Source organism: Ambystoma mexicanum, chromosome 2q, assembly GCF_040938575.1.
Source record: "Ambystoma mexicanum isolate Mex_15411 chromosome 2q, UKY_AmexF1_1, whole genome shotgun sequence".
Lineage (NCBI taxonomy): Eukaryota > Metazoa > Chordata > Amphibia > Caudata > Ambystomatidae > Ambystoma > Ambystoma mexicanum.
The window spans coordinates 650355696-650381278 of NC_090924.1; the positions used below are offsets into that span (position 1 = coordinate 650355696).

General features: G+C 47.2%; 1 protein-coding gene across 2 annotated transcripts in view; it reads right to left on the bottom strand.

Annotated features, from left to right (window-relative positions):
* ERCC4 (ERCC excision repair 4, endonuclease catalytic subunit) overlaps positions 1 to 25583 on the bottom strand; it is a 469013-nt gene that overhangs the window by 195157 nt on the left and 248273 nt on the right. For both annotated transcript variants that reach the window (XM_069647829.1, XM_069647830.1), the window contains exon 8: positions 19079 to 19634. In XM_069647829.1, coding sequence (XP_069503930.1) covers positions 19079 to 19634 — 556 coding nt within the window. The remainder of the gene's footprint in view (positions 1 to 19078; positions 19635 to 25583) is intronic.

Sequence of the window (25583 nt, forward strand, 5' to 3'; positions counted from 1 at the left end):
CTCTCACCATGAGGAAGGGTCTGCAGGAAGCCCATGTCTAACCGCAATCCCTCTACCCCTCTAACCCACTTGCACTTTCACCTTGTCATGCACTTGCACGGTAGGATTGTCAAAAGGCCAATATAACCGTTTTTGTTGTTCTACTTTTTGATTCCCATGTCCCACAGCCCCCCCCCCCACCCCCACCCAGCCCAACCTCCCAATCTTGTCTTGTGGTGCCTGGAAAAACACCCATGTATAGGTGCCATACAAATGTCCAATAAATAAATCCAGAATTATCAGATTAGGCTCCAACCTGGTTCTCTCTCAGTAGTTTACCGGGCCTTTGGTCCAGGGAAAGCATTCAAATCTTATTCACCAGTAAGTACCCCTCTTTGTTAAGGCTTTTAATCAATGATCCTAGGGGTAGATATCAGGGGTCAAGTCCTAAAAGAAAGTGGGGGGGACTCTAACATACCAATTGAATGTGGCATCACCAAAAATTAGCATATCAAGGTGCCCTCTAAAAAAAAGTGGGGGACTCTGTCCACCCACGTGCACCCTCGACTTGAGCCCTGGTAGGTATATTTTTAAAGGATTTCTGATGGGGTCCCCCATAACTTTAGCTTTAGTATATCCCGGCTAACCCTGGGTGAGAGGAATTCCTTTTTTAGATTAAGAGCTTTCTAATGTGAGGAGACTATCATTGCGTGGGCTTGAATATCGTGTTATCAGCAACTTGGGATCATTCAAAAGGCAAAGAGGAGAGGTCCTGTGTGGCCACTACAGTACTTCTTGATTAACTTGCAGACTTCGACCTGCAAGCCACATGTTTTCAAAATCCTAAAATCAAAAAATACACCTTTTTATCGCACACACACAATTTGTAAAGAGAACTGATCATCTCTTATTATGCTCTACCCTCTTCACATGAACTGGCAAGTCTATTCTCCCTCATAGGATGTCAGATTTTAGTTGAGTGAGCTTGGTATGTGGTAATATGCAGGTAAAACCAGAGAGCACTATTGGTTCCCCCACAATACACGTTGGGGGATAAAACAGTAGTGAAAGATATTGCATCTCAAAAAGAGAACTACTTTTCCTACAATTGCACTGATCAGTCTACATGCAACAATAATTATACCACCTTACATCAACGGTAAAAGGCCACCTATTGGTAGCCACAGCTAATTCAGCTTATATATGTAAACATACCACAGACTCATAAGTGAAGTGGTGCATTTGGAGGAACAATATAGGCAGGTCAGATCTAGGAACCTAAGGGGACTGCAGGCAACAACTATCAGCTACTAAAATCAATGGGGCACGGTGTGGGGGGGTGCTTAAATCTTAAAAATCGTATTATTATTATTAAGAGGACATATCATAAAAATAGTAATAAAACAAGAAGCCTTTTGGCTACCTTTTAAAGGCTGGAGAGAATGCTCGTTTATTCCAGCTTCATAGATGTGCAATGCACGAATATTTAAAGGGAGACAAATCAAAGCTTTAATCAAATTCTACCAAACTTTGTATTTGCATGGGCACTACTAAACAACTCAGCAATGATAACCTTCCCAAAATACCCAAGAATAAAAATACTTTGTGGATTCACCCACAACTACAGAGGAAGCACTGAGGGCAATAACTAAGCTCAAATTGGATAAGGCCCCCAGACCAGGTGGCTTTCTAAGACTTCTTTATAAAGCATTTGCTCTGGACCGGTGTCCCCAATAACTAATTTAGCTAATTTAAGCTACAGATACCATGAAAGAAGAATTTGTAAGGCTTCTTCCAAACCCGGAAAAACTCTGAGCACTTTGTAGTTCTTCTAGGTCCATCACCCGCTTATATACTGATTAAGATATTCACTTAAGTGCTAGACTTTCGTCTTGAAAAATTTCTCCAGCAAATTGTGCATACTTATCAGTTGAGTTTTGTTAGCAAGCATAAGGTGTTTGACAATGTAAGACAGATGTTGCACCTAGTGGACAAGGTATTAAGATGGATTTCTAGAATCCAGCCTAGTGGACAGATTTTAGGAGGCGACCCTAGTTATCGTGAACAGGGAACTCTGAGAAGTTAGCCAAAACACAATCAAGGTAACCTTACCTAGTGGCCAGAGAGATTGCAAATTTGAGATCGCAGTGTAATTGCATTTCCATCCTATTCCCCCCCCCCTCCAGTCATTGCCAGCATGCTTCTTTTCACATTCCTGCAGCAGCCACTACCCCAGTAAGGCCAAAGGGTGGTGTAACCAACATTGTGGGGCACTTTATAAAAACCACACTCCACCTTCTATCTTTTCAGTTCCTCATTTCCTCAAGAAGAACTACCAAGACCGTTGAAGCATCACTCTGAAAACATAATTCTGGTGCTGCCCCAACACCTAGGGAATTGTGGACGTTGACAAGAGGGAAATTCCATTTTGGGCTGTGGCTGCGTGCACAGTGATATGTTTTTAAGACTTGTGGGGGATAAGCAGATGGGTAGACCTCAGAGAAACAAGTAGTGATTCAGGCCCCTACCTGATCACCTAATAAACACCCTGTGCTGGGCCAGATGACTGGTGACCTAAAAATCCCAGCACCCGAGAATGTTAGCCCTCCATCCAATATGTTAAGCAAGGTGAAAGACACCGGTGGTCCACACATTTCAAGCAGACCTATCCTAGAACCAAAAGTTCTTATGCGCCCCATAAACCTCAGCATGTAGCTGAACGATAATGAGTGCAGTTTCCATCCAGTGCCCTCTTGCCAAATCACAGATCCTTCTTTTGATGCACATGAGGTACTATATGTATTTGAGAGCGAGCGAGAGAGAGCGAGCGAGAGCGAGCGCGAGAGCGAGCGCGAGAGAGAGCGCGAGAGAGAGCGCGAGAGAGAGCGCGAGAGAGAGCGCGAGAGAGAGAGAGAAAGCGCGAGAGAGAGAGCGCGAGAGAGAGAGCGCGAGAGAGAGAGCGCGAGAGAGAGAGAGCGCGAGAGAGAGAGAGCGCGAGAGAGAGCGGGAATTTGTAGCTCTGTTCATTTCTCGCAACATTAGATAATAAAAATACATTTCAAATCAACAAGTTAAGACTGAGATAAAAGCATCCCCGGGGCAACAAATAGTCCTGCATATATTTAAACGGTATAGCAGAAGCCACCCTTAGCAACCTTAACATTTAAACACTGTTTGGGTTGTATAGGTTCTTTTATTTAGAGCCTTTACCATCAATCTTAGCAAATGATACAAAAACGGGGGCTTGGCACAATTAAGCACTAAGGGCATAACTTCCTTACAAGATCTGATGTTATATTCCAAAAAGTGTGGTTTTAACAAAGCAATCCTCCCTGGATGATAGAATGGGCAGATCTAAAGGGAAGTAGTCCAGATCATCAAACGCAATGTCACACAAGCATTTTGATGAGACCCTGGCCCAACTTGCTCTTTTAAAGAGCAGAAGCAGATTTAGTCGAGCCATAATTAATAACCTCCTACCTGTGGGCGATGTGATACCACCAATAGGCCCAAAGGATTTGAGATTCCCGTTTGCCTCGTATGCGGCCAGGGAAGGCAAGGATTTAACTCTGTCTACATCTACAACCAAAGCCCTCTCTCTAGAACAAGCTTTAATGGCCGATTTAACTTGTACCATATTAGTCTCATGTATATCTACCCCACTTTCAACTACAAATTTGTCCCAGAGATTGCTTCCTTCCTTATGCCAAGCATATCTGTGCCTACACGCGGAGGCCTCATCTCCAGAAAGCCAGTCGGGGCATCTGGGTTGTCCGAAAACCCCCGTTTTAGCTCAAAGAAACACATTAGGTATCTGGACTGTGCTAGTGGTGCAATAGTCTGGAGCCATAGCTCAGTTCTTAGCACGATGTATGGGCAAACCAGGGGGAAAGCCCAGAACTTGACTGAAGAATTTTGACTGAACCATTTCCAGTAGCTTGCAATTACCATGTACCGACATTTTGCAAGCATACAGCATCAACTACTACACCTTTATCTTGAAAACGTCCATGCACTTATCTAGCCTAGAGAGACAGAGACAAAGAGGGCAAAAAGGGGGAGGGAAGGGAGCAAAAGGGGGAGACGGGGCAAAAGGGGCAGACGGGGCAAAAGGGGCAGACGGGGCAAAAGGGGCAGACGGGGCAAAAGGGGCAGACGGGGCAAAAGGGGCAGACGGGGCAAAAGGGGCAGACGGGGCAAAAGGGGCAGACGGGGGCATTGGGCAAAAGGGGGAGACAAAGAGGGCCAAAGGGGAAGACGAAGAGGGCAAAAGGGGAAGACAAAGAGGGCCAATGGGAGTGGAAGAGGCCACTGGGGGGAGAGCAGGAAGAGGGGGACTAGAGGGGGAAAGAGCGGGAGAAGAGGGGTGAGGGAGGGGGAGCAAAAGGGGGACAAGCAAAAGGCAGCAAAAGAGAAAGGGGAAGGAGCGCGAAGGGGACAGAGCAAAAGAGAAAGGGGAAGAGCGAAAGAGAGGGGGAGGTAAGAGCGAGAAAGAGGCAATTTGATATAGTGAAATGGGACCTAGCTTCGGGAAGCAGGTGGTAAGAGTGCAGTGTTGCAAGTTGTCATGCCTTGTAATGCGAGACCTACTCTTCCTGGAGGAAACACGTACAGCAGTGGAAACTCCCAGTCCACTACGAACGCGTCTCCTAGAGCTCCTCTCAGGGGAAATTTCCTGGAGCAGAACAGTTTGCACTTCCGGTTGACACTGGTCACGAACAGATCCACTTGAGGGGTTCCCCAAAGGGTGAAGATCACTTGAAGGACTTCCAGAGCTAGTTCCCACTTGTAGGAGACTGCCCTGCCTGCTCAGAGCATCTGCCACCATATACTCCTCTCCGACTAGGTGAACTGCCGACAGGGAGCCTCCTCCTTGAATTGCCCAGAACCAGAGCTGCATTGCCTCTCTGCACAGTGGTAGTGACCCTACACCACCTCTCTTGTTGAGGTAGTACATGGCCACTGTGTTGTCCATCATTATCAGGACATCCTTTCCCCGTACAAAGGGCAGAAAAGCATTCAGTGCTAGTCGGATTGCCCTCAGCTCCAAAATGTTGATGAGTAGTTTGGACTCCGATGGAGACCATAGATCACTCACTGATTGTTGCGTGGGCTCCCCACCCCGTGAATGAGGTGTCCGTTACTACTGTTATCTCTGGCCATGGTTGCCAAAAAGGTTCTCCCTTCAGAATGTTGTCCTTGTACACCCACCACATGAGATCCTGTGCGACCTTGCTCGGAACCTGTAGTAGGTCTGCCACCCTGCCAGAGAATTGAGACCACCATGTCCTGAGAGCCCATTCGAGGGATCTCATTCTCAGGCAAGCCACTGGCACCAGGAAAATGCAGGATACCATGAGGCCAAGCAACCTTAAAAAAAAAAAAAAGAAAGAAAATCGAAGGCCAGAAGACGCTGGGAATGTGTTGAGCCATCACATCGGGTGGCGAGGCTTTTCCCAAGGAAGCATCCAGGACTGCTCTGATGAATTGGAGTCTTTTAGATGGTATCATGTGAGACTTCTTGTAACTGCGGGAGAAGCCCAGCCTAATGGAGAGAGTGGCAGGTGATAATGAGATGTTCCATGCCCTGATCAATCGTCCAGGTAGGGGTAGCCGTGAATCCCCCCCTCTCCCGAGACTCGCCATCACCACTGCCATCAGCTTGGTGAAAAACCCTCGGGAGAAGGTCAGCCCAAATAGCAGAACTCAAAACTGATCATGAGAACCGCCAACGACGAACCTCTGGTACTACCTATGCTGGTGATGGATAGGCACATGAAAGTAAGCATCCTGAAAGGTCCAATGACACCATCCAATCCTGCAGCTGGAAGACCTGAAGGATCTGAAAAAGTGTGACCATCTTGAACTTGTTCTTCCTGAGGAACTTGTTCCAAGATGGGTCTCAATCCTCTGTCCTTCTTGGGGGTTAGGAAATAAGGAGAGTACCACCCCTTGTTCCTCTCCGTTACAGGTGCTGGTCCTATAGCACCTTTCTCTAGCAGGCTCAACATTTCCTGCACAAGGCACGGATCCGGAATTTTGAACGAGTGGATTCACCGGTGGATGGTCCTGTGGCCTTTTTAGAAAGGGGAGGCAGTAACCCTGGGCTAATGGTTCCAAAGCCCACGCAGCTGCAGTAATACCCTGCATTCTTGCAGATGCTGTGAGAGTCTGCCTCCCACCATGGTCTTGCAGGTTAAGGCCTCAGAAAGCTTTTGAGGAGGCCGATGGTAAAGTAGCTGTTGCTTGGGCGGACTTTGCATTTCTCCCTCGTCTGCCACAAGGGAATCCTTCTTTGGCCCCTTTGATTAGCCAGTCCTCTCGCTCTTCCCACTGAGGAGTAGAAGCGAAAGGACTTACCACCTCCAAGATGATCTACTGGGGTGAGGTGGTTGTGGCTGTCTGATGGCGGCACGAAGGGATTTGGCTGCCGCATTTGAGGTGTGCAGCTTCTCTAGGCTTTCGTCAGCCTTGCTGCCCAACAGCTAAGTGCCATCAAAGGGCATGTTAAGGAGTCTGGATTGCACGTCCGGTGCCAAACCGGACTTCCCCAACCACGCAAACCCGCATATTACTGTGCTGGTCACCATGACTCTGCTAATCAGCCAAGTCCAGTCCCGGTTGTAAAGACTCACACACAGCCTCCTTACCGTCACTCTTACAATATTCAGGAAGGCATCTCGCTCTTCCCCTTCGGGAATATAGTCAGCCGCCAGACCTACACAATCCCACAGGGTGAATGTACATTTTGACAAAGCGCAAGTGGCGTTTGCAGACTTAAGAGCCATGCTCCCGGCAGAAAATACTTTCCTAGCCCAAGCGCTGAAACGCTCATCCCTGTCTGGTGGGATGGTTGGATAAGCAGCCTGTTTGGAAGTAGCCATTGCTGCCTGAACTACTAGGCTCCCTGGTGTAGGGTGCTTTGATAGGTTGGGTTGCTACTTGAGGGCCTGTATTTCTTGGTGAGATTTTTATTCACCACTGCGCTTGATTCAGGAACATCCCAATTTGCCATAACCTTTTTTTAAAGTGCGATATGAAATGGGAGGATTGGACCTTTATCAAGAATATCCGTCAGATCGTCCTGATCAAATGGTGGTGCAGGTCTGCCTAATCCCAGAAAATCTATAGCTCTGGTCATAAACTGCCTGTAAGAGGCATCTGCATCGTCTGCCAGGTCTGGCTTGCCAAAATCAAGTTCCGGTGATGTGTCCACACCACTAGCGAAATGGAGATTGTCATACAAATTTGGACTCCTCTGAAATGAGGCATTCTGGTGCGTTAGGTGTGCCAAACTCCAAACCAAATGGCGGAGTGGATTGTATTCCTCATAAATGGAGGATAAAGATGTGAAAAAATCCTTTTTTAGCAAAGGCTTGTAGGATTTTTAAACTTGTTTTGAGCTTGTTTAAGGTTAAGTGGGTAAAGGCGTTGATAGCTTCGACCCGATGGCACTGAAGACTTTGACACTAACGACGTAGACTGCCTACATTTTGGCTTCGATGGAGCCCTCGTAGGGCTTGACCCTCGACTCAATGGAGTCTTCGGCAATTTCTCATTGTGTCGAAACGTTAGGGGTTCGAGGGTTCTCCGGCCTACGTCCCGCGCTCGAAGGCATGCAGAATTTAGCCTCAGCCCTTTCCTTGTTGGCTTTCAATGGCTTCTTTCCTTCTCTCTCGCAAGGGGGTCAGGGCCTCCTTCTCGAACATTTTTAAGGTTTTATGCCCAAATTCTTCCCACTGGGCTGGAGGATTTAGTCGGGCATGTTGTTCTCTCCAGAGAGGAATCTGATGAAGACGAAGAAGGCGACCTATTCTTCGCCTTTTTCTAAGAGGACGAAGAATGATGTGATCTGCTCCTGAACAATTTTTCAATCTCCTCCTTTGAGGAGAGTCACCTCTCGACTCGGACAATCTTTTCTTTGACAGAGTCATCAATATCGATTTAGTAGTTGGCCTACCCGCCACTAATTTCCCTTTATGCTCCTTCAGAGCCTTACCAGTCATGGACTGACATGACTCACAGTCCGCCATCCTATGGTTTATGCCAAGGCACCACAGACGCACACAATGAGGATCCATTAAGGACATCTTCGCGCTGCAGTCATGATATGTTTTTAACCCAGTCGTCGAGGTTGATGGTGTCGAAAACAAGGCCATCATACTCTGGTATCGACGTTTCTCTTCACAGACAACTGAAGCGCATTGTATTTCTCGAAGCGTTAGCTATCGCGGAAAAACGGAACTAAAGCTAGCGGGCGCTTAGTGTGCTATATATACAGACAACGTTGACTCCAAGATAGAAACCATCGAGGGACATTGAGTCGACTGCATCGACTCACACCGCCCTCTGCCAAACATTTTTTCCAAAACAGCTGACGCTGGAGGGGAAGATACCAAAAGATGAGGAATACATAAGAGGACACAATCCATTCGAAGATGTCCTTACTTAGCATGGTGTCTAAAGTCTCCCATGAGCATGTTAGGTCAGCAACATACCCTTAAAATTAAACCTCAACATAGATGGCATAGCTTTAGACAACTATGTCCCAGTTGCCAAAACACAAATTCTCCAGCAATATAAAAAGAGTAGCATTATAGGATACAATCTCTAGGTACTTACACTATAAAATGCGCTATGGCATTGAGCGATTTCTACTTGCAATCAAATACAGAAGCAAGAACTCTGTACCTAAAATCCAGAATCGAACACCTATGTCTGGCCACCTTTACAGAGAAATAAATGGGCTGTAGGAAACACAGAACTGTAAAAACTGTCAGTTAGAGAAGACGTTCTCCACTTTTTAATCTTGTGCCCACTCTAGCAGCAGATGAGAAGAACATTCTTACTTCGGTGTATGGGAATTTGAACATCAGACAAGTAAGCCAGGCTGTTCACTGTTTTACCATGATCAGGATGACTCAACTATCTGGCAACAAATTACAATCTTTAAGTGGCAGATATGCCTCTAGCGCTGGAACAGTGCAGAAATATCCTACTGTGATTAATCCGATGGTGCCATCACTCCTTCCCCAGCATTAACATCTTCCCATGTGGCAGGGGCGGCAAGCGCCACCTGATCCTGACCCTGGGGGCGGTTACATGAGGGAGGATCACATGGGAGGAGGTGACCTTCAAGGGGGTGATGCATACTGGATGGAACATGGTATCCCCTTTCCCTTCTAGGGAGACCCCTTCTGTTCCCCATGCCACAATGGCTTATTGCAATAACCACCCAGAGAAGCCAATGTGGATATCCTTCCTTTGTGTTGTGCATAGGTTTCCTAAAACTCACTACCATTCCTATGAAAATAGAAGTACTGCATTGAGAAATCTGCTTGGAGCAATGGAAATCAGCAACAGTCAGACGCACAGAACGCAGTCTAGTTGTGGAGAAACGCGGATAGGTGCCGAGACATTTGAAAGGTATATCCACGGCGCACCAGCGAAACAGATACGCTAAGGAAGGGACGGGTGCTAGATGTCAGGGAAAGAGAAAGTGAGCCAAAGAACATGTAATGGATATTGGCAAAGAGGGGAATCGCTCTCTCTCGCTCTCTCTCCTTGGCTGTCCCCAGAGTCTCACTGGGTACCAAGCTCCTCCATGATTTAGCCCAACTGTAACTTCTACAGCCCCCTCCCTCCTTGCACTTAGCCAGAGCCACGCTGACCTTGCTGCACTCACTCAAAGCAATGCTACCCTGATTGCACTTCCCCTTCCCTCTCCCTGGCACTTCTCCCCTCACCCTTTCCCCTGTACTTCTTGCACTGTAGCACTTGCATGATCTAAATGACACAAGGCCTAGTCAGATCGTTTGAGCGTTCTCACTCTGTCTTCTCCCCCTTGGCTTGTCGCGTCTAGAAACACTTTGCTGTGTGCATTATAAATTACATATCAAAATAGGCGGACATTAAGTGTGAAGCCTGCCACCAAATATTAGTGTGGACCAAGTTTCCAAGTGCCTCAAGAGAGACATATAGAAAAGCCCTGGCAAGAGAGTATGCCAGGCACAGTGACGTATACAAGTACAGTAAGTGTAGCACAAGAGAAAAGCACTGGCAGAGCAGTATACCGGGCAAAGCTAAGTTTGCAAGCATTGTTAAATGAAATTTAAGAGAAAAGACCTGGCAGGAGAGTATACCAGGTGAAGCCGAGTTACTTAATAGACAAGTCATTTTTGTTGTTGTACAAAGACATTTAAGGAAGAATCATACCCTTAAGAACTGTTGTGTTGGTGAAGAGAAGACCTAGGAATGGAACACTCCTCTAGAATTGTGGATTGTATTCATTGGAATTGTATTAAATTTACGCCTTTGCTTTTGAACCATTTGTGAACTACCAATGCTAAAGACATTAACCTTTTTCACCTTAGAGTTATGTTTAATGTGTGAGGGCCAGAATAGTATTTCGGGCACAGGACATTTTGATTTGGAACTTTGACAGCGGGCAGACCCTTCATTTTTGTTGAGGTAGGGAAAACACCTACCATGGGGATAGTAAGGCCTTTCCCAAACCCTTATTTGTTAAATAAAAGTGTCTAGCCAAAACTATGAGCTCTCTGTGTGTCCACGTCTCATTCCTGGCTCTTCACACACCCTAAAATTGGTTTGCACCCTTTTTTCTGGATGGGCTATGCAGATGACAGTCCTACTATATCGCACCCCTACTGGATTTGTAAGGGTGCAGAAGTATGAGAGTGACACAGAGGTGGCATATTTGTTGGCAAAGACTTATTAAAAGTAAAGAAAAGGAAAACCTGTCTGGCCCCATTTGTAAGAGGGGTTTCCCTACCTCAAAAGACTAAGGATTCTGTCAGGATGTCCTTAAACGTAAAATGTTCACTGTCCTGTGTCCAAACCTATGTCCATCCCTTACACGTCAAATCAACCAAGGAAAACTGGGGTCTTCTTGATCCAGAAGGAGACTTCTCTTGTTCTGGATTCCTACTTAAATGTTCACTTCTTGGCAAGCAAACACAGCCAGTGTTTCTGTAACTTATAAGTTCCTAGTGTTGGATGCTCTTTCAACTGTATGCAAAACCATAACAATATTAGCAGGGGATTGACTGCCCTCCTCTTTCCTCTCTCTCCATCTCTTTGGTCTTGCTTTCAAAAACACAGCTCCCGAGATTACAAGACGCTGGCAGCACCTTAGAGGACGTGCATGCGAGTGCTCCGTCGCAGTAATTTGATTAAAGGCAGCACTCCTCTCTCTCTCCCCCCACCCCCAATGACTACACCGAAGAGCAGTGCCGCCTCAGGGAAACTCCAGACACTCAAGAACTGAGGCAGATGATCTTTAAATTCGCAGCAGCGCACTGTGGGTTTCGCGGAAAAGAACCTCACGGTACGGTGTGGCCGGCAAGTTAGCACTCAAGCCCGTGAAGGTATTCCACACAGAGTCTCCCTGATCAGGGAGACCTTATAGCACAGCAATTCCCTACTGGAGCGCAGCCCAAGGGACAGGGTGCAGGCTCACTGATAAAGCAACAGGGCGTTGCCCACCCACCATGAGCAGTGGACCTCAACATCAGCATCCAGCTCAGCAAACAGCAATATACCTGTGCCAACCTGAGGAATCCTTTTGGAAGCTGCGCATAGAGGCGGGGCTGCATTACAACAAAGGTAGCCTTTTGCATCAGTGTTATCAAAGTGAGGGACAACTTAAGGACATGGGCTCATAAAAATAAAGCATTTGCAACGACTCCGGAACAATTCTTGGTACAAATCAACGGTGGAGAATCCGTAGGCATCCCTCTGTTGTCAAGCCAATTTACAGCGGAACTTCTCTTATTGGGTGCAGGCAGCCAATTTCCACAGAAGAGAAATAGTACAACTAGGGGGGAAAAAAACTTCAAAACAAAACAGTACCATATTCAATACATGCCGAGGGGTAGGGATAAAATCAAGATCACTCAAGCGGGGCCTGCCCAAGTTACTCAAACTGCAACAAACCCAATACACAAACTGTGGGCAACAGGCCAGGGGACGCCCTCAGCCGGAAACAAACTAGCAGTTAACCCAAGTGAAGAGGCTGGTGGGTCTAGCAGCCTCATTCCAGAAATGGCTGCTTCTAAAGAGGATTTTTCAACAAGTTTCCAGGAATTTCAAGAGTTTCACACTTCATTTCAGCACCAGTTCACCTCCTTCACAGCTGAAATCAGACAGTCATTATCTGATTTTAGCAAAGACATTTCTTCCCTGGCGGAGCGCGTTGACACCAACGAGTGTGCAATCCAGGAAGTGAAGCAAGAAAATAAACAATCGGATATTGCCCTAGAAAAACTAGCAAGGCTTACACATAACCTAGAAATACAATGTGAAGACCTCGAGAATAGATCTCAACGTTCCAATATACAGATTCTAAACTTGCCAGAAACGATCCTAAATGCAGAGCTAAAAGACACAGTAATTCACATCTTTTCAGACTTAATTTCAGGTGAAGAGGCAGCTACCGTGCTGCTTGACAGAGTACATAGAACACACCCGAAAAGAAATGATCCCAGTGCTCGCCCACGCAATGTCTTGGAAGCCTGCACATCATTTCCACAAAAGGAGCAGATTCTCAGGGACGCGAGTGCATCTTCTCCAATCACACACAATGGCAGCAAGATCCACCTATATCAAGATCTGTCGTAGACAACTTTGCAGAAACCCTGTGAGATGCAGCCAGTGGTGGAAACAGTCGTGAGAGATTAAATATAGGTGGACTTTCCCGTTTGGAATGGTTTTATCTCTGGAAGGGAGACAACATAGGATCACCTCTCGAGAAGCGGGAATGTCCTTGCTGCAAATTGAAGAGGATACCATGGAGGGAATGTCGGAGATTGCAGTTGGTTGACTTAACTCGACGTGGGAGAAGAGACAAAGTTAAAAAATCAAGAGGACTGGAAGGCACGACTCGGGCCCTATTATAAAACACCAGGATAATGAAGTGCAGAAGCAGGCACACAAGAGCAAGGATTAAGATTAGATGGCTTTTTACTTCAACCAGACAGAGCACACCACCTTGGAATTATCTGTTCTGGTAACAGATGGGGCTACTAGGATACCCCCCGCACGTCGCTCTGGGATTGTGGATCCACAGCTGGGATTTTACACCCCGGGATATGATAGGTACCGTGGCTCACACCAGGGGGAAATGTTTGAGGAGATCATTGTGTCAGTTAGGGTTAGGCTGGTGGAAGCAGAATGGGGCTGGGCAAATACATCGGGGGAGGGGTCCGCGAAGCATGGTCATTGAGGAAGATGTCAAAGAAAGTTGTTATTTGTATGATGCAAGATCCTCATGATATGTTTTGTCATTAAGATAATTCAAGTGTTTAACGTTAAACATTAGGGGTCTTAATGCACCCAGGAAGCGTAGGAAGTTGGAATCTCTCCTAGAGCGTTACCAACCGGATTTGGTGGCGCTCCAAGAGACACATATGTCTAGCTGTTAGATCCAAATTCAAATTGCAATGATACCTGGTGGTACTACAAGCTAATGCAGTGGGGACAGGCCTGCACATTAAAGTGCTTCGAACAAAAATCCATAAAGAAGGCTGTTACATCTTCGCAACTGTACAGATTGGCACAAAGAAGTTAAGTGGCCTCGATATATGCTCCGAACACTGGCCAGAAGGGCTTTTTAAAAACTCTTACATTGTTGGAATCTTTTAGCGTGGGGGTGATTATTCTTCTAGGAGGCTTCAATGTGGCCTGGGAGCCTGCTCAGGACCGGAGCACTGTCAGCCATTTAATGCAACCACCGCCATCCAAACTGCTTAGGCAGAAATGTGCATTGTTGACATTGGTAGATGTTTGGCAAGCACTTAAGGGGTCAGAGAAAGGATATACTTTCTATTCACATGTCCACCGGTCCTTCTCACGAATTGACTATGCTTGTGTCTCAATGTCCCTCTTATGTAAAGTCACCTAAATTACTTGTCAGCCAATTACACTCTTGGACCAAGCACCTCTTACTATAGACCTGGATATTGAGGTGGGGACACAGATTATGGGCTTGGCGTTTCCCATCCGAAATCATATCATAGCAGACTTATTACTTAGGGAGAAAATTGAAGGGTAGATCGGGGAGTTCTTTGAATTTAATCCAATGCAAGGGACTCTAGCAAATGTGACATGGGACGCATTCAAAGCAACTCTTCGCAGAGTATTAATACCGGAAATAGCTCTTAGACAAACAAAAAACTCCACTAGAGATAGAGCTGGAGGACGAGTTGTGCCGGGTAATGGGGAGGATGGAGACACATTTGGGCCCAACTGTCCAAAAAGCATACAGAACAGTAGTGTGTCAGCAAAATTTACTTCAGGCAAAAAAAGCAGAAAAGTCCTCACTTTACATCAAGCAAAAATACTATGTAAAAGCAAATAGGGCAGACCGTTTATTAGCCAGACAATTACGCCAAATAACTGCATCACAATTTATCCAGGGATTCAATTACCCTTAGGTGCAAAGGTCACAGAAACTTGCAAATTGTTCCACAGTTCCATATATTCCATTCAGATCTTTACCGAGCCAAATCTCCTAACCCTGGTGCCCAGGTTGCGTATTTGGAGGCGGTTAATCTCCCCTGTATAGCCCCGGAGGATGGGAACCGTCTTGAATTAGATATCAGCCCAAAAGAAGTACTTAGGGTTATAAATGCTCTTCCCCCTGAACAAATCACCAGGGCGAGAAGGATTTCCAGCCTTAGTCTATAAGGTCTATTGAAAGGTATTAACTCCTAAACTCCCCTACCTATATAATTCATTTCAACAATCAGGTCGCATATCCGCTACTATGGAAGAGGCCAAGATCGTCCTATTTCCAAAGCCAGGAAAAGATCCTATTAGATGTGGATCATACCACCCAAAAGCTCAAATTTGGATGCTAAAATGTATACTAAAATAATTGTCAATAGGATGAAGGATCTGCTCCCCACAGTCATCCATCCAGACCAATCAGGCTTTATAAAACACTGTCAAACATGATATTATTAGGCGTACCTGCCACGTCTTCGAGAAGGTAAGAAAGAAAAGGCACCATAGCGGCCTTGCTCTCTCTCGATGCAGAGAAGGCCTTTGACCGGGTCGAGTGGACTTTCCTCTTTCTGGCTCTGGCGAAACTGGTCGTTAGCCTGAACTTCATAGAGAAAATCAGGGCAAACGGACAAATGTGCGTGAAATTGCTGATCAATGGCCAACTCTTGCCCTCTAGCTCTCTTCAGCACGGGAACAAACAGGGCTGCCCTTTGTCACATTTCTTATACGCGATTTGTCTTTAACCATTCCTCTCCAGGGTCACAGACAGACAGAGGTCATTCAAGGGTTCAATTGTGGAGGGGTACCACACAAAATTATGACGTATGCAGATGACAGGTTACTTTTTGCATCTGATCCGATAAACACGGTCTCCTTTAAAAAAAGCTAATTACATGGAGCAGTATCTGCTTTTGTTTGGAACAACAAGCCTCTGAGCGTGGCTCTGGAAGTCCTAATGACATCTACAAATTGGAGAGGCATGGGGTTGCTGAATTTCTGAAAATGTTACCAAGCAGCACAAATTCGTATAGTAAAAGATTAGTGGGGAACGGATACCTGAAAACGGTGGGTCCAGATGGAACATGCAATAGAAGGCCCACAACTTGGGAACACTGAGTCCCAAAGCGTGATCACTCTCCCAACATTCATAACAGCATGATTACAAGTGGAAGACGTTAGGGCCACAGCGGTTAAGCAATACCAATTCACAACGTTTCCTTCACATTTCACGCCCTTGTTTGGTAACCCGCAGCTTACTCCTGGCCTTGACCCATGAGTGATCAGTAAATGGAAGCAGGGAGGCTGCACAAAACTACGAAATCTCTCAAGGTAAATATCCTAAATCTTTCACCAAATCTAAACACGAATTAGGGCTAAATGAATCAGCACGCTTCCAATATTTTCAAGTTCGGCACTGAAGGGGTTTGTCCTCTACAAACAAGTTCCACAGTCCGCAGCTGGAACAGAGCTTGAAAAGGGAGCTTCCCTCCTTCTCTTCCGACATGGTCCGGAGTGCAGAGTAGGCCTGGTGGCCTTCTGGAACTTTTGACGAAACCTCTGCGATCCTTGCCCTTGAGGGGCACCGAAATTGACCGACAAATGGATACCCGCTTGTCGGCAGATGGAGAGAAAGAGCACACAGGCTCAGTTTGACAAATCAGACTTTTTCCTCGAAAAAGTGCGAAAAAACACACGGAGCAAAACCTGAAGACTCCCAACACTTGAACGTGCAGTAAAAATCTAAAGATGGCTGCAGAGGAGGTGCTTGGGAGAGGGCAGTCATTGGCTGGGGGCATTATGACCCAGAGTGTAGTGATTGGCTGGGGGCATTATGACCCAGAGTGTAGTGATTGGCTGGGGGCATTATGACCCCGAGTGCAGTGATTGGTTTAGAAAAGAAAGACAGTTTGTAAGTGAAAGTGAAACTTTTTTCTTTTACTGAGGATTCCCATCCTGACGACGGGGAATATTCATGAACATGTGAATCCATGCCAGACCCCATGCTGGAGAATGACAGATTACCAAGTTTTGTTTGCTTAAGGATCTATATTTCTTCCTCAACGTTTCCATGCCAAAGAGGTTCTTGCGTACATAAACAGCCTCACAAGCTTATGGGGATTATTGCCACTTTTTGAACCTTCTATGTTATTGAAACTTTTTTTTATAGGAGGCCCATTCAGTTATAGCGAAACTGGTGTCAATCACAGAAACAAGCATCATATCATGACAGTAAATAATGGTCATCTGGTAGCAATCATCTAGATTTTTTAACTGAGTGGATGTTTTCAGAAGAACTCTTCAAGAACGTTCTCCTTTAGGTCCTCCTCCTGAACGGCATGGTTCTGGGGCTTCTTGTGCTCTTCTCTGTTTCAAGGAATTTCCACATGATATTTTATATGGTTGGGATTATTAGATGAGAGTGTGAGCCAATCCTCTGTTACTTTGTGTGGATATTTAAAACCTGTACATATACTTTTCCTATTCTGAGGATTATGTTTTTGTCCAATCAGATATCAGTAAACGGGAAATGTGAAGTGTTGTGTCTCTGCATGAGAAAGAAGTGCATATTTTGAAATGTTTGTGTCTGGCAAAGTGATCTGTAAGCTTCCTGATATGCTCCTGGTCCAGAGCTGCCGCAGACTGGAACGGACATCGATGCAATTAATATATTGAAGCAGTACAGATCTTTCGAGTGAGCAGGATGTCAGCAGTTTGAAGAAACATTAAAATCTGAATCAAACTATATCTGTTCTTACTTTCCAACTGCTAAAAACACTAGAAAGCTTAAATAGAATCTTGGACTGCCACCTCGTGTCTGTCAAATGACTGCATTAATCAAGTTTGACTTCTCAATGTATTTTCACTTATTTATACCAGCTCCTTTGTACCCAATGACTTACATCAGGATGCAGAAATTCAAGTTGCAAGTTACTATCCTGCCATAAAAAGTCACTCTGCACCTCAATACTAGACATAAGCACTTACTCACCAAGAGTCAGATTTCACTAGCCAATGACTAGTGCAAATTGTGCACCCGACTTGCATTACAATTTCAGATTATCCACCAAAAAAGGGCACACGCAATCAACATCCTAGGTTCTGCACATACTATCAAACGGGATAACGGAGTCTCCTCGCCAGTAAAAATCTGTGTTCATGAAAAATCTGCAGACATCTGATGGCTGGAGACGAGTATCATGATCTTGAGGACTGAGGCAACGGTAGTGCAAGTCCAAGGAGACCAATGGCTGTTTTGAGGGAACAGCGTAGCATAGTACAACATGGCACTGAATTGAACCTGCAAAGCGCAGTTTGGCTTCTCTGCATGCAGGGAAACCCACGTATGCTGCTCCTGTGCAGATGCGCAATTGATTAAAACCAAATGTGCATACTTGGGCAGAAAACAAACCTGCAAACTGGGCAGGACGAAAGGTCTATTTATGATAACAAAAAAAGCCCATCACACTGCCTTGAAGAATATGGAATTCCAAGCCAAAAGAGTTGTGATGAGAATGAGTGCAAACTTGTCGTGTAAACACATGGAAATATATCCTTCTTGCTTAATGGCATACTTGTTTTTGGTTAGCAGAGACAGCCAGGCCTATGCAAATGAGCCTGACCCCAATCAAATGGTCTATTCTGAACAACTAGACCACATGCGTGCTCCATGGAACAAGTAACTCCAGAAACATGTCTACCTCTTATTATCATTGGTGAAGCACTAGTGCCTAGGCACATGGGTCTCATTGAGGTCTATAGCTGGATGATTCATACCACTACACGGAAATGTGTTTTTGAATGTGTGCAAGGTAATGGAAATGTGTTTCAAACAATTAGTTGGAATGCAGTGTAGTGTAGTAATGTCACAATCAGATATTTCGACCAATTTCCCCATCTCTCCGCAGACCCTGTAATCCGTTCTGAACCAGAGGGCATGCTCTCATTATACTGTGGCTTATGTTTGAGATGCTTCAGCTACAAAAATCCTCTGTAAAGCGACTTGTGAATCTTTACAGCCATCATTGCACTAAACATCTAAAAAAACAATAGCAGCTACAATAAAAATTAAAACACTTGCTTGTAGTGTTCCAGGCGCAAAACAAAACAGTACATTTATCCAGGGGAGGGAATGGGCAGCTATTTAATTTACAAATAGCGTCCACTCCAAAACCAGGAAGGACACTGAAGAGCAAAGTAAAGTTGAAACAGTGCAACTGCCATGAGTACACCCACAACCCTAGTAACAACCAAAGCCATTACCTGCTCTCGTTGGCTCCATGGTTGGCTCCATGTAATAAAGTCGCAGCGAAAATGGGCATTTAAAAGGAAATTGCTGCAAAAAGGCCGTGGTGTGGTCCCCGCAATCCATGTAATGGATGCAGGGGACAGCCCTACAACCCCCGGACCCATTATACCGCACAAGGGGGGCAGGGGACACCCCCGTTCACCTTGTGCAGTATAATGGAAACACTTTCACCGGGTCACACCACAGCCTTTTTGCCGCTTTGTTTTGTAAAAACTGCAATTTTTCGGGGACCATATTACTAGATACCCCTCTTGTTTGCATACTTGCCTCAAGGGTTTTCCGGGCCTGCTCGCTCTGTAGATTTCCAGCTGACGTACAAAGCTTAATTCTGTATCATAAAGTACGACGTATCGTGGTTCCACTTCGTGAAGCACTCGTGTGAGGGCATACGGGTCAGTACATCCCAGCAAGGGGTGAATGATAGTGAGGGGCTCCTCTAAAATGCTGTAATACGCTGTATCTGAAGGCAGGTTTATCAGGAGGTTTTCTGGCTTACTTTCCTCATTGCTACTTTCTTGACTGGCACTAAGCATCTCATCATCTGCCTCCTCGGGCACATCATTAGACCCAGCCTTTCCCATCATTTGGGTTAAAGTCAACTCTTGCTTCTTATTTTTATTTTGTTTTGTCCGAGGCTTAGTCTTTTTGAGTCTTGCCTTGGAACCTGCAGCTTTTCTCCCGGTTATCCAAACTTCCTCGGCTTTGGCGTCCTTTCCAAATGTTTTGTTATACAGTCTCATCAGTAGGGCCTCTGCTCCTCCAGTGATGTACTCCTTGAGCTGTGCGCATGTTCGGTCATCATTGGCACAGATCAGAACTCTGCCTGAAAAGCCAAAGTGCAATAGGGTGTCAGTAGTAATTTGTATCACTGCCATACAACACAGCACAGAGAAAAGGTTTTGTCCTATGCACTATTCACACAAAAAAAAATTAGAACTAGAGAGAATAGTTCGAGGTATGCTCGCGCCGTGCTCTTATGAGAACTGCTATTGATATTCACATTTATGTGGCTCTTGTAGAACATTTTCAGTTTTTTTATTTGCATGAAAAGGCAAAAGTGCATCCAGAGATGAAGTGTCACTATTGTTTTATGCAAATGCATTTCGGATCGAGTCCGTCTTCAGGGCTAGGACGCCGAGTTAATTAACAGTCAATGATAGCAGTATGTGCATCAATCAAACCGTGAAACTGAAAAAAATATATTTACATACCATGCTGGGATCGAAGAAAAATAATAAAAAAATAAAACACAATAGGGCAAAAGATGAGTGCATGCGCGTTGGAAATCAATCATGATGCGAGTGCATACTTACAGGGCATGCCCCTGATTGGCGTTTAGATTACTGGCATTGTAAAGAGTGACGTGTCAATGTGAGAGCTATAAGTTGGGATGTTACCAGAGATCGGTGTATTCGCCCTAAAAGGGTTATTCACTGAAAGTGAAACATAGGCTACTAACGCTTACATTGAAAAGATAACATTGGTGGAGTTCGTAAGGCCAAGGGCGTTGGGGTAAGCGGACTTGCTCTGGCTGGATGCAGTGGCGTAACCAGTGCCTTAAGTGGCACTACAAATCGAGCCGGGGCTCATTGAAGGGGCGTGGCCTAATAGCGGGGTCTTGATGGCCCGTTAGGCCACGCCCCCTTAACGAGCTCGGGCTCAATGGGCTACTGCCACCCCTGCCAGGCAGCCTTTCGTAGAGATTAGCACCCTCTCCCCTATGGGGAGAGGGTGCTGATCTCTGCATTTATTTTGTGTAGGCTTGCCTGGCAGGGGACAGCGCCTGCCTATTCAGCCTTAATGGTGGTGCTGCCCCTCGCCAGCTGGGGAGGGGCAGCACCACCATAACCTGGGCATTTGTCCAATAGTTATGCCGTTTGTTTCCAACATTACTCATTTTGTCAGCCCCTTTCCTTTTCCCTCCAGTAAGGTGCTGCATGAGACATTTCCTTTGTTTGGCATAACAAGGCCGCAGATTTATTTTTTACATATACAAAAACCACTGCAAACAGGTATTAAACTTTCGTTCCAATAGGTGTGGCGACTGCTCCTCGTCCTGCTTCCCCCTTTACCTCCATACTGATTGCAGGCATAACTCCCCCAAGGCCTTAGAGTCTGAGAAACCGCCTGCCCCTGCAGGTCTTTGCGGACTGGGAGAGCGCCGTTTGTTGGGGGGAAGTTGAGCCCCAATTGCTACCGCCAGACACCCCCGCCGTTTAGGCTCCCAGGAGGCGCTGTCTAGAATGGGCGAAGCCCCTTCCGGTTTAGCAATGGCTCATTCGGAGTCTTAGTCTTATCCTAGGTTGCCACAACCCGCCTGTCCATCCTGCGACAACGACGTCCAGGCTCTGCCATAGCTGTAGGGTGGGAAACGAAGTCCTCCTCTCTTGGCGGGCGCCCGGCTGCTGGAAGAGCTGCAAGTGCTCCCAAGCCGGGCGCCCGCTGTACTTATGCGCCAAGCCCCGCCCTCTTCCTTTGTTGCCCTTCGCGGGCTTTCCGGGGCTCTTGGCGCCCTTTCCTCTGCTCTTTCGCCCTCCTCTCTCCTCCCCTAATGGGGGGGGAGGGGCAAGAGCGCGAAAAGGAGGAAGGCCCCTGCCCCGGTTATCGGGGTGCCTCCTCCACTCGCTGCGCTCCCCTTCGTCACCTTCATAACCTGGGCATTTGTCCAATAGTTATGCCGTTTGTTTCCAACATTACTCATTTTGTCAGCCCCTTTCCTTTTCCCTCCAGTAAGGTGCTGCATGAGACATTTCCTTTGTTTGGCATAACAAGGCCGCAGATTTATTTTTTACATATACAAAAACCACTGCAAACAGGTATTAAACTTTCGTTCCAATGGGTGTGGCGACTGCTCCTCGTCCTGCTTCCCCCTTTACCTCCATACTGATTGCAGGCATAACTCCCCCAAGGCCTTCGAGTCTGAGAAACCGCCTGCCCCTGCAGGTCTTTGCGGACTGGGAGAGCGCCGTTTGTTGGGGGGAAGTTGAGCCCCAATTGCTACCGCCAGACACCCCCGCCGTTTAGGCTCCCAGGAGGCGCTGTCTAGAATGGGCGAAGCCCCTTCCGGTTTAGCAATGGCTCATTCGGAGTCTTAGTCTTATCCTAGGTTGCCACAACCCGCCACGCCAAAGGTGGGTTATCGCCCACCGTGGCTCCCCCCTTTCCTGGCTTATAACTCCAGTAGTTTTGTGCAGATGTTCCAGAAAAACAGATCCATTCCCTGCTCCGACAAATGCACACCATCCTTCAAGTAGTACTCCGTGTTTTTTAGATTGATCAGACCATGTCTGATGTGTTGGAGGCCTCTCCCTTTGCAGAATTTAGCCATGGCCCAGTTCAACTTCCTCCTTGAGTTTTCCACGGCTGCCTGACTCTCGGCGCCCCTCCATTCGTGTCTCGAGATGATTTCAGACCATACAATTTCCGTGTCCCCCAATTCAGCCGCTAGTTCCTGCAATGACGACATCATTTCCCTGAGCAAGATCCCCCTCCCCAACTCGGCCAAATCATTGCCACCGAGGTGTACCACCAATACGTCAGGCCTCCGATGGCTCCTCAGGAGACTGCGTATGTGCCCTCGCAGCTGTGCCCATTTCATGCCCGGCACTCCGTGCCACTGCACCCGGTACTCCCCGGCGGTCAACACCTCCTGTTTGGCTGACCAGCTTCCCTTGGCCCTTGACACAAACGAATGGCCCACCACCCAGGCGGACCGCCGCCTTCCCCGCCTTGGTACTACTGCGGGAAAACAGGAGGGAGGAGCTGTTAGTCTTGCAATTTCTCAGGCCTGACATACCGCTTAAAACAACCTGACTTCCAGCCCCCAATCTGTTTGATTGTCTCTGCCCCCAGGCCCATCCCAGCCGCAGTTGTGGTGGCCCCAATCCTAAATGAATGTGTCCCAAAAACCCCACTTGAGAACCCCGCCTCCCCCAGTGTCCTGTCCAACACCCTTTTGAACTGAAACAGGCTTAGCGCTGTTCCGTCGTTGTGCACCAGAAAAGGGGCCTCGTCACCTGTGTGGCTCCTGTGGCTCAGATACCTGCTCACGCATCCTACTGGGCAGACCGGACTGACTTGCACCCTCCCCAATGTGATCATTCTGCCTTTCCCCGTCTGATCGGTCTTGGACCTCCTCAGATATATGCATAACTGCTCCCCCTGTACCCTTAAATCACAACTCCTCAAGAAACTCAAACCTTTACCCTTCTTGTTGGCAGGCACCAGCTCGCTTACCCTTAACGCCCCAAAAAATGCGAGAGAGAAGGCTGCTGTGAACAATCTTTTTTCGTACTCGTCCCTGCACACCACCCCCAGGCTCCTGATCAATTTGTGCAACTTTCCCACATCTATGGGCCGTCTCTCGTCGGGCTTCGCCAACACCTGTTTGGCCCAACCTTTCATTGCCATGACAATGTAATGCTCCCTCGTGGGATCAGGCATGCCCCTTAATTTGTAGAATTGAGCAATCGCCGCCAGGTGATACGCCACCCACGCCCTGGACCGTCCTTGGCTCCAGGACCATCCCACAAAGGCGCGCACAGGCCAGCCCTTTTCGCTCTCGGGCAGTATATTGCTCTGAAAGGCCCTGAATCGTTCCCAGCATGCCTTGTATCTCCGCATAGTGCCTGGTGCGAGAGCCGTGTCGATCAGTGCGCTCAGATCTCCCCAACCAATCCCCACCACTGTGACTGGAAGGGTGTCATCCTTGCGCTCGCCTCTGGATGGTTTTCCCGGAACCTTCCCCACTGCAAACGAGAAAGAGAATCAGCGGCCACATTCTTAACCCCGGGTATATGACGTACCCTGACTTCTGCATTCAGTTGCAGCAAGCACTTAGTCAATTCCCTGAGCAGCCCCAGTGCCCTACCATTCTTGCTCGTTCCCTGGTTGATAATCTGAACCACCGCTAGGTTGTCCGACCAAACTAGCACCTTCTTGTCTTGCATCTGCCCTGGCCAGAGCTTGAATGCCACCACTATCGGGAACAACTCCAGTACCGTGATGTCCCTGGAGATCCCCCTGGACCGCCATTCAGCCGGCCAAGCCTGCCCGCACCACCTTGAGCCCAGGATGGCCCCAAAACCTAGGGCCCCTGACGAATCGGTAATCAGGTTCGGTCCATCTCCCTTCCCCAGGGGTTCCTTCCACACCAATACCCCGTTGAAATGGACCAGAAAGGTATTCCACATTTCTAGATCTTTCTTAACCTCTTTCCCTAGGCGCACGTGTTGGCCCGCGTGCTTCAAGCCCACTGTTTTCAACTCTATGCTTCTAGCGAATGCTTTACCTGGGGGGATCACTTTGCCTGCAAAATTTAAGCTGCCCGCTAAGGACTGGAGTTCTTTCAAAGTGGCCTTCTCTTTGCCCAACAATCCCGTAATTACTTCCTTCAACTTCAGTACCTTGTCTCCCGGAAGCCTGCACACCCCTGCTACAGAATCAATTTCAATCCCCAAAAACACCAGTGATGTTACCGGACCCATCGTTTTTTCCCCAGCCAGAGGTACACCAAATTCTTCCATTAACCCCTGAAATACCGCCATGAGGTTCTTGCAATCGTGTGTCCCTTGGCCCCCAACAAACATGAAATCATCAAGGTAATGCACCATCCCCCCAACCTTGCTTCTTTGCCTTACTGCAAATTCGAGGAATCTGCTAAACCTTTCAAAATACGCACATGAAATTGCACACCCCATCGGTAAACATTTGTCGTAGAAGTAATCCTGTAACACCTTGAACCCCAGCAAATGATGGCTGTCCTTGTGAATCGGTAGCAACCGAAAAGCTGATTCAATGTCCGCCTTCCCCATGAGGGCCCCCACACCCGCTGCCTTTACTAAGTCCACTGCATCTTCAAATGTTGCATAGTGCACCCTGCATTCTTCCCCCGAAATGCCATCGTTCACTGACTCCCCTTCGGGGAAGGACAAGTGCTGTATCAGTCTGTACTGCCCCTTATCCTTTTTAGGTACCAAGCCCAATGGTGAAACCACCAGGTTTTCCAGTGGAGGAGTGCGGAAGGGGCCAGCCACCCTCCCCAACTGTACCTCTTTCCCCACTTTTTGCGCCAATATTTCGGGCATTGCTAGCGCCGATTTCAAATTGCATGCCTCCTTAGATCCTAACTGCCCCTGGAAGGGAATCTTAAAACCCCACCTGAAACCCTCCCATAACAGTTTTGCATCACCCTTCTCGCTGTATGCATTCAGGAAAGGCATCATGGCCTGTAAACGTATTGGCGTGGGCAGTTGTGTTTCAATCATGTTTGCTTTTCTCCTTGCCTTTTGCGCTGCCCCTTGACTTGCCCTCTCGGCTGCTGGTGCTGCGTCTCCCTGCGCTTGCTGTTTTTGTGTGTTTGAACCTGCACGCATTACCATAAGTGCACCTCCCTTCGGCGAACAACCAACATTCTGGCAACTCCCCTTGGTAACTGGGCCGGCTGGTCCAAGAGGAGTTCCCACGAAAGGACCCCCTCCCTTTTGAGTAGGACCCCCTGCCCCTGCCCTGTGTTGTTCTTTCGCTTGTCACGCTCTCATCTACCGGCCTGGCTGGGACCGCTTTCGTATCTATGCGACCCCCCACGTCTACTTCATCCCATGTCATTGCCGGCCATACCTGCATTTTGAGTCTAAAACCTTTATCGTAGTTGCTCCATGTATCCCCCCCATGCTTCAAGTATTGCTCGTGAATATACTGCTCGTACGCCATCAATGCCACGCCATCTTGTGGGAATTTTTCTAACATAATAGTGGCATAAACCCTGAACGCC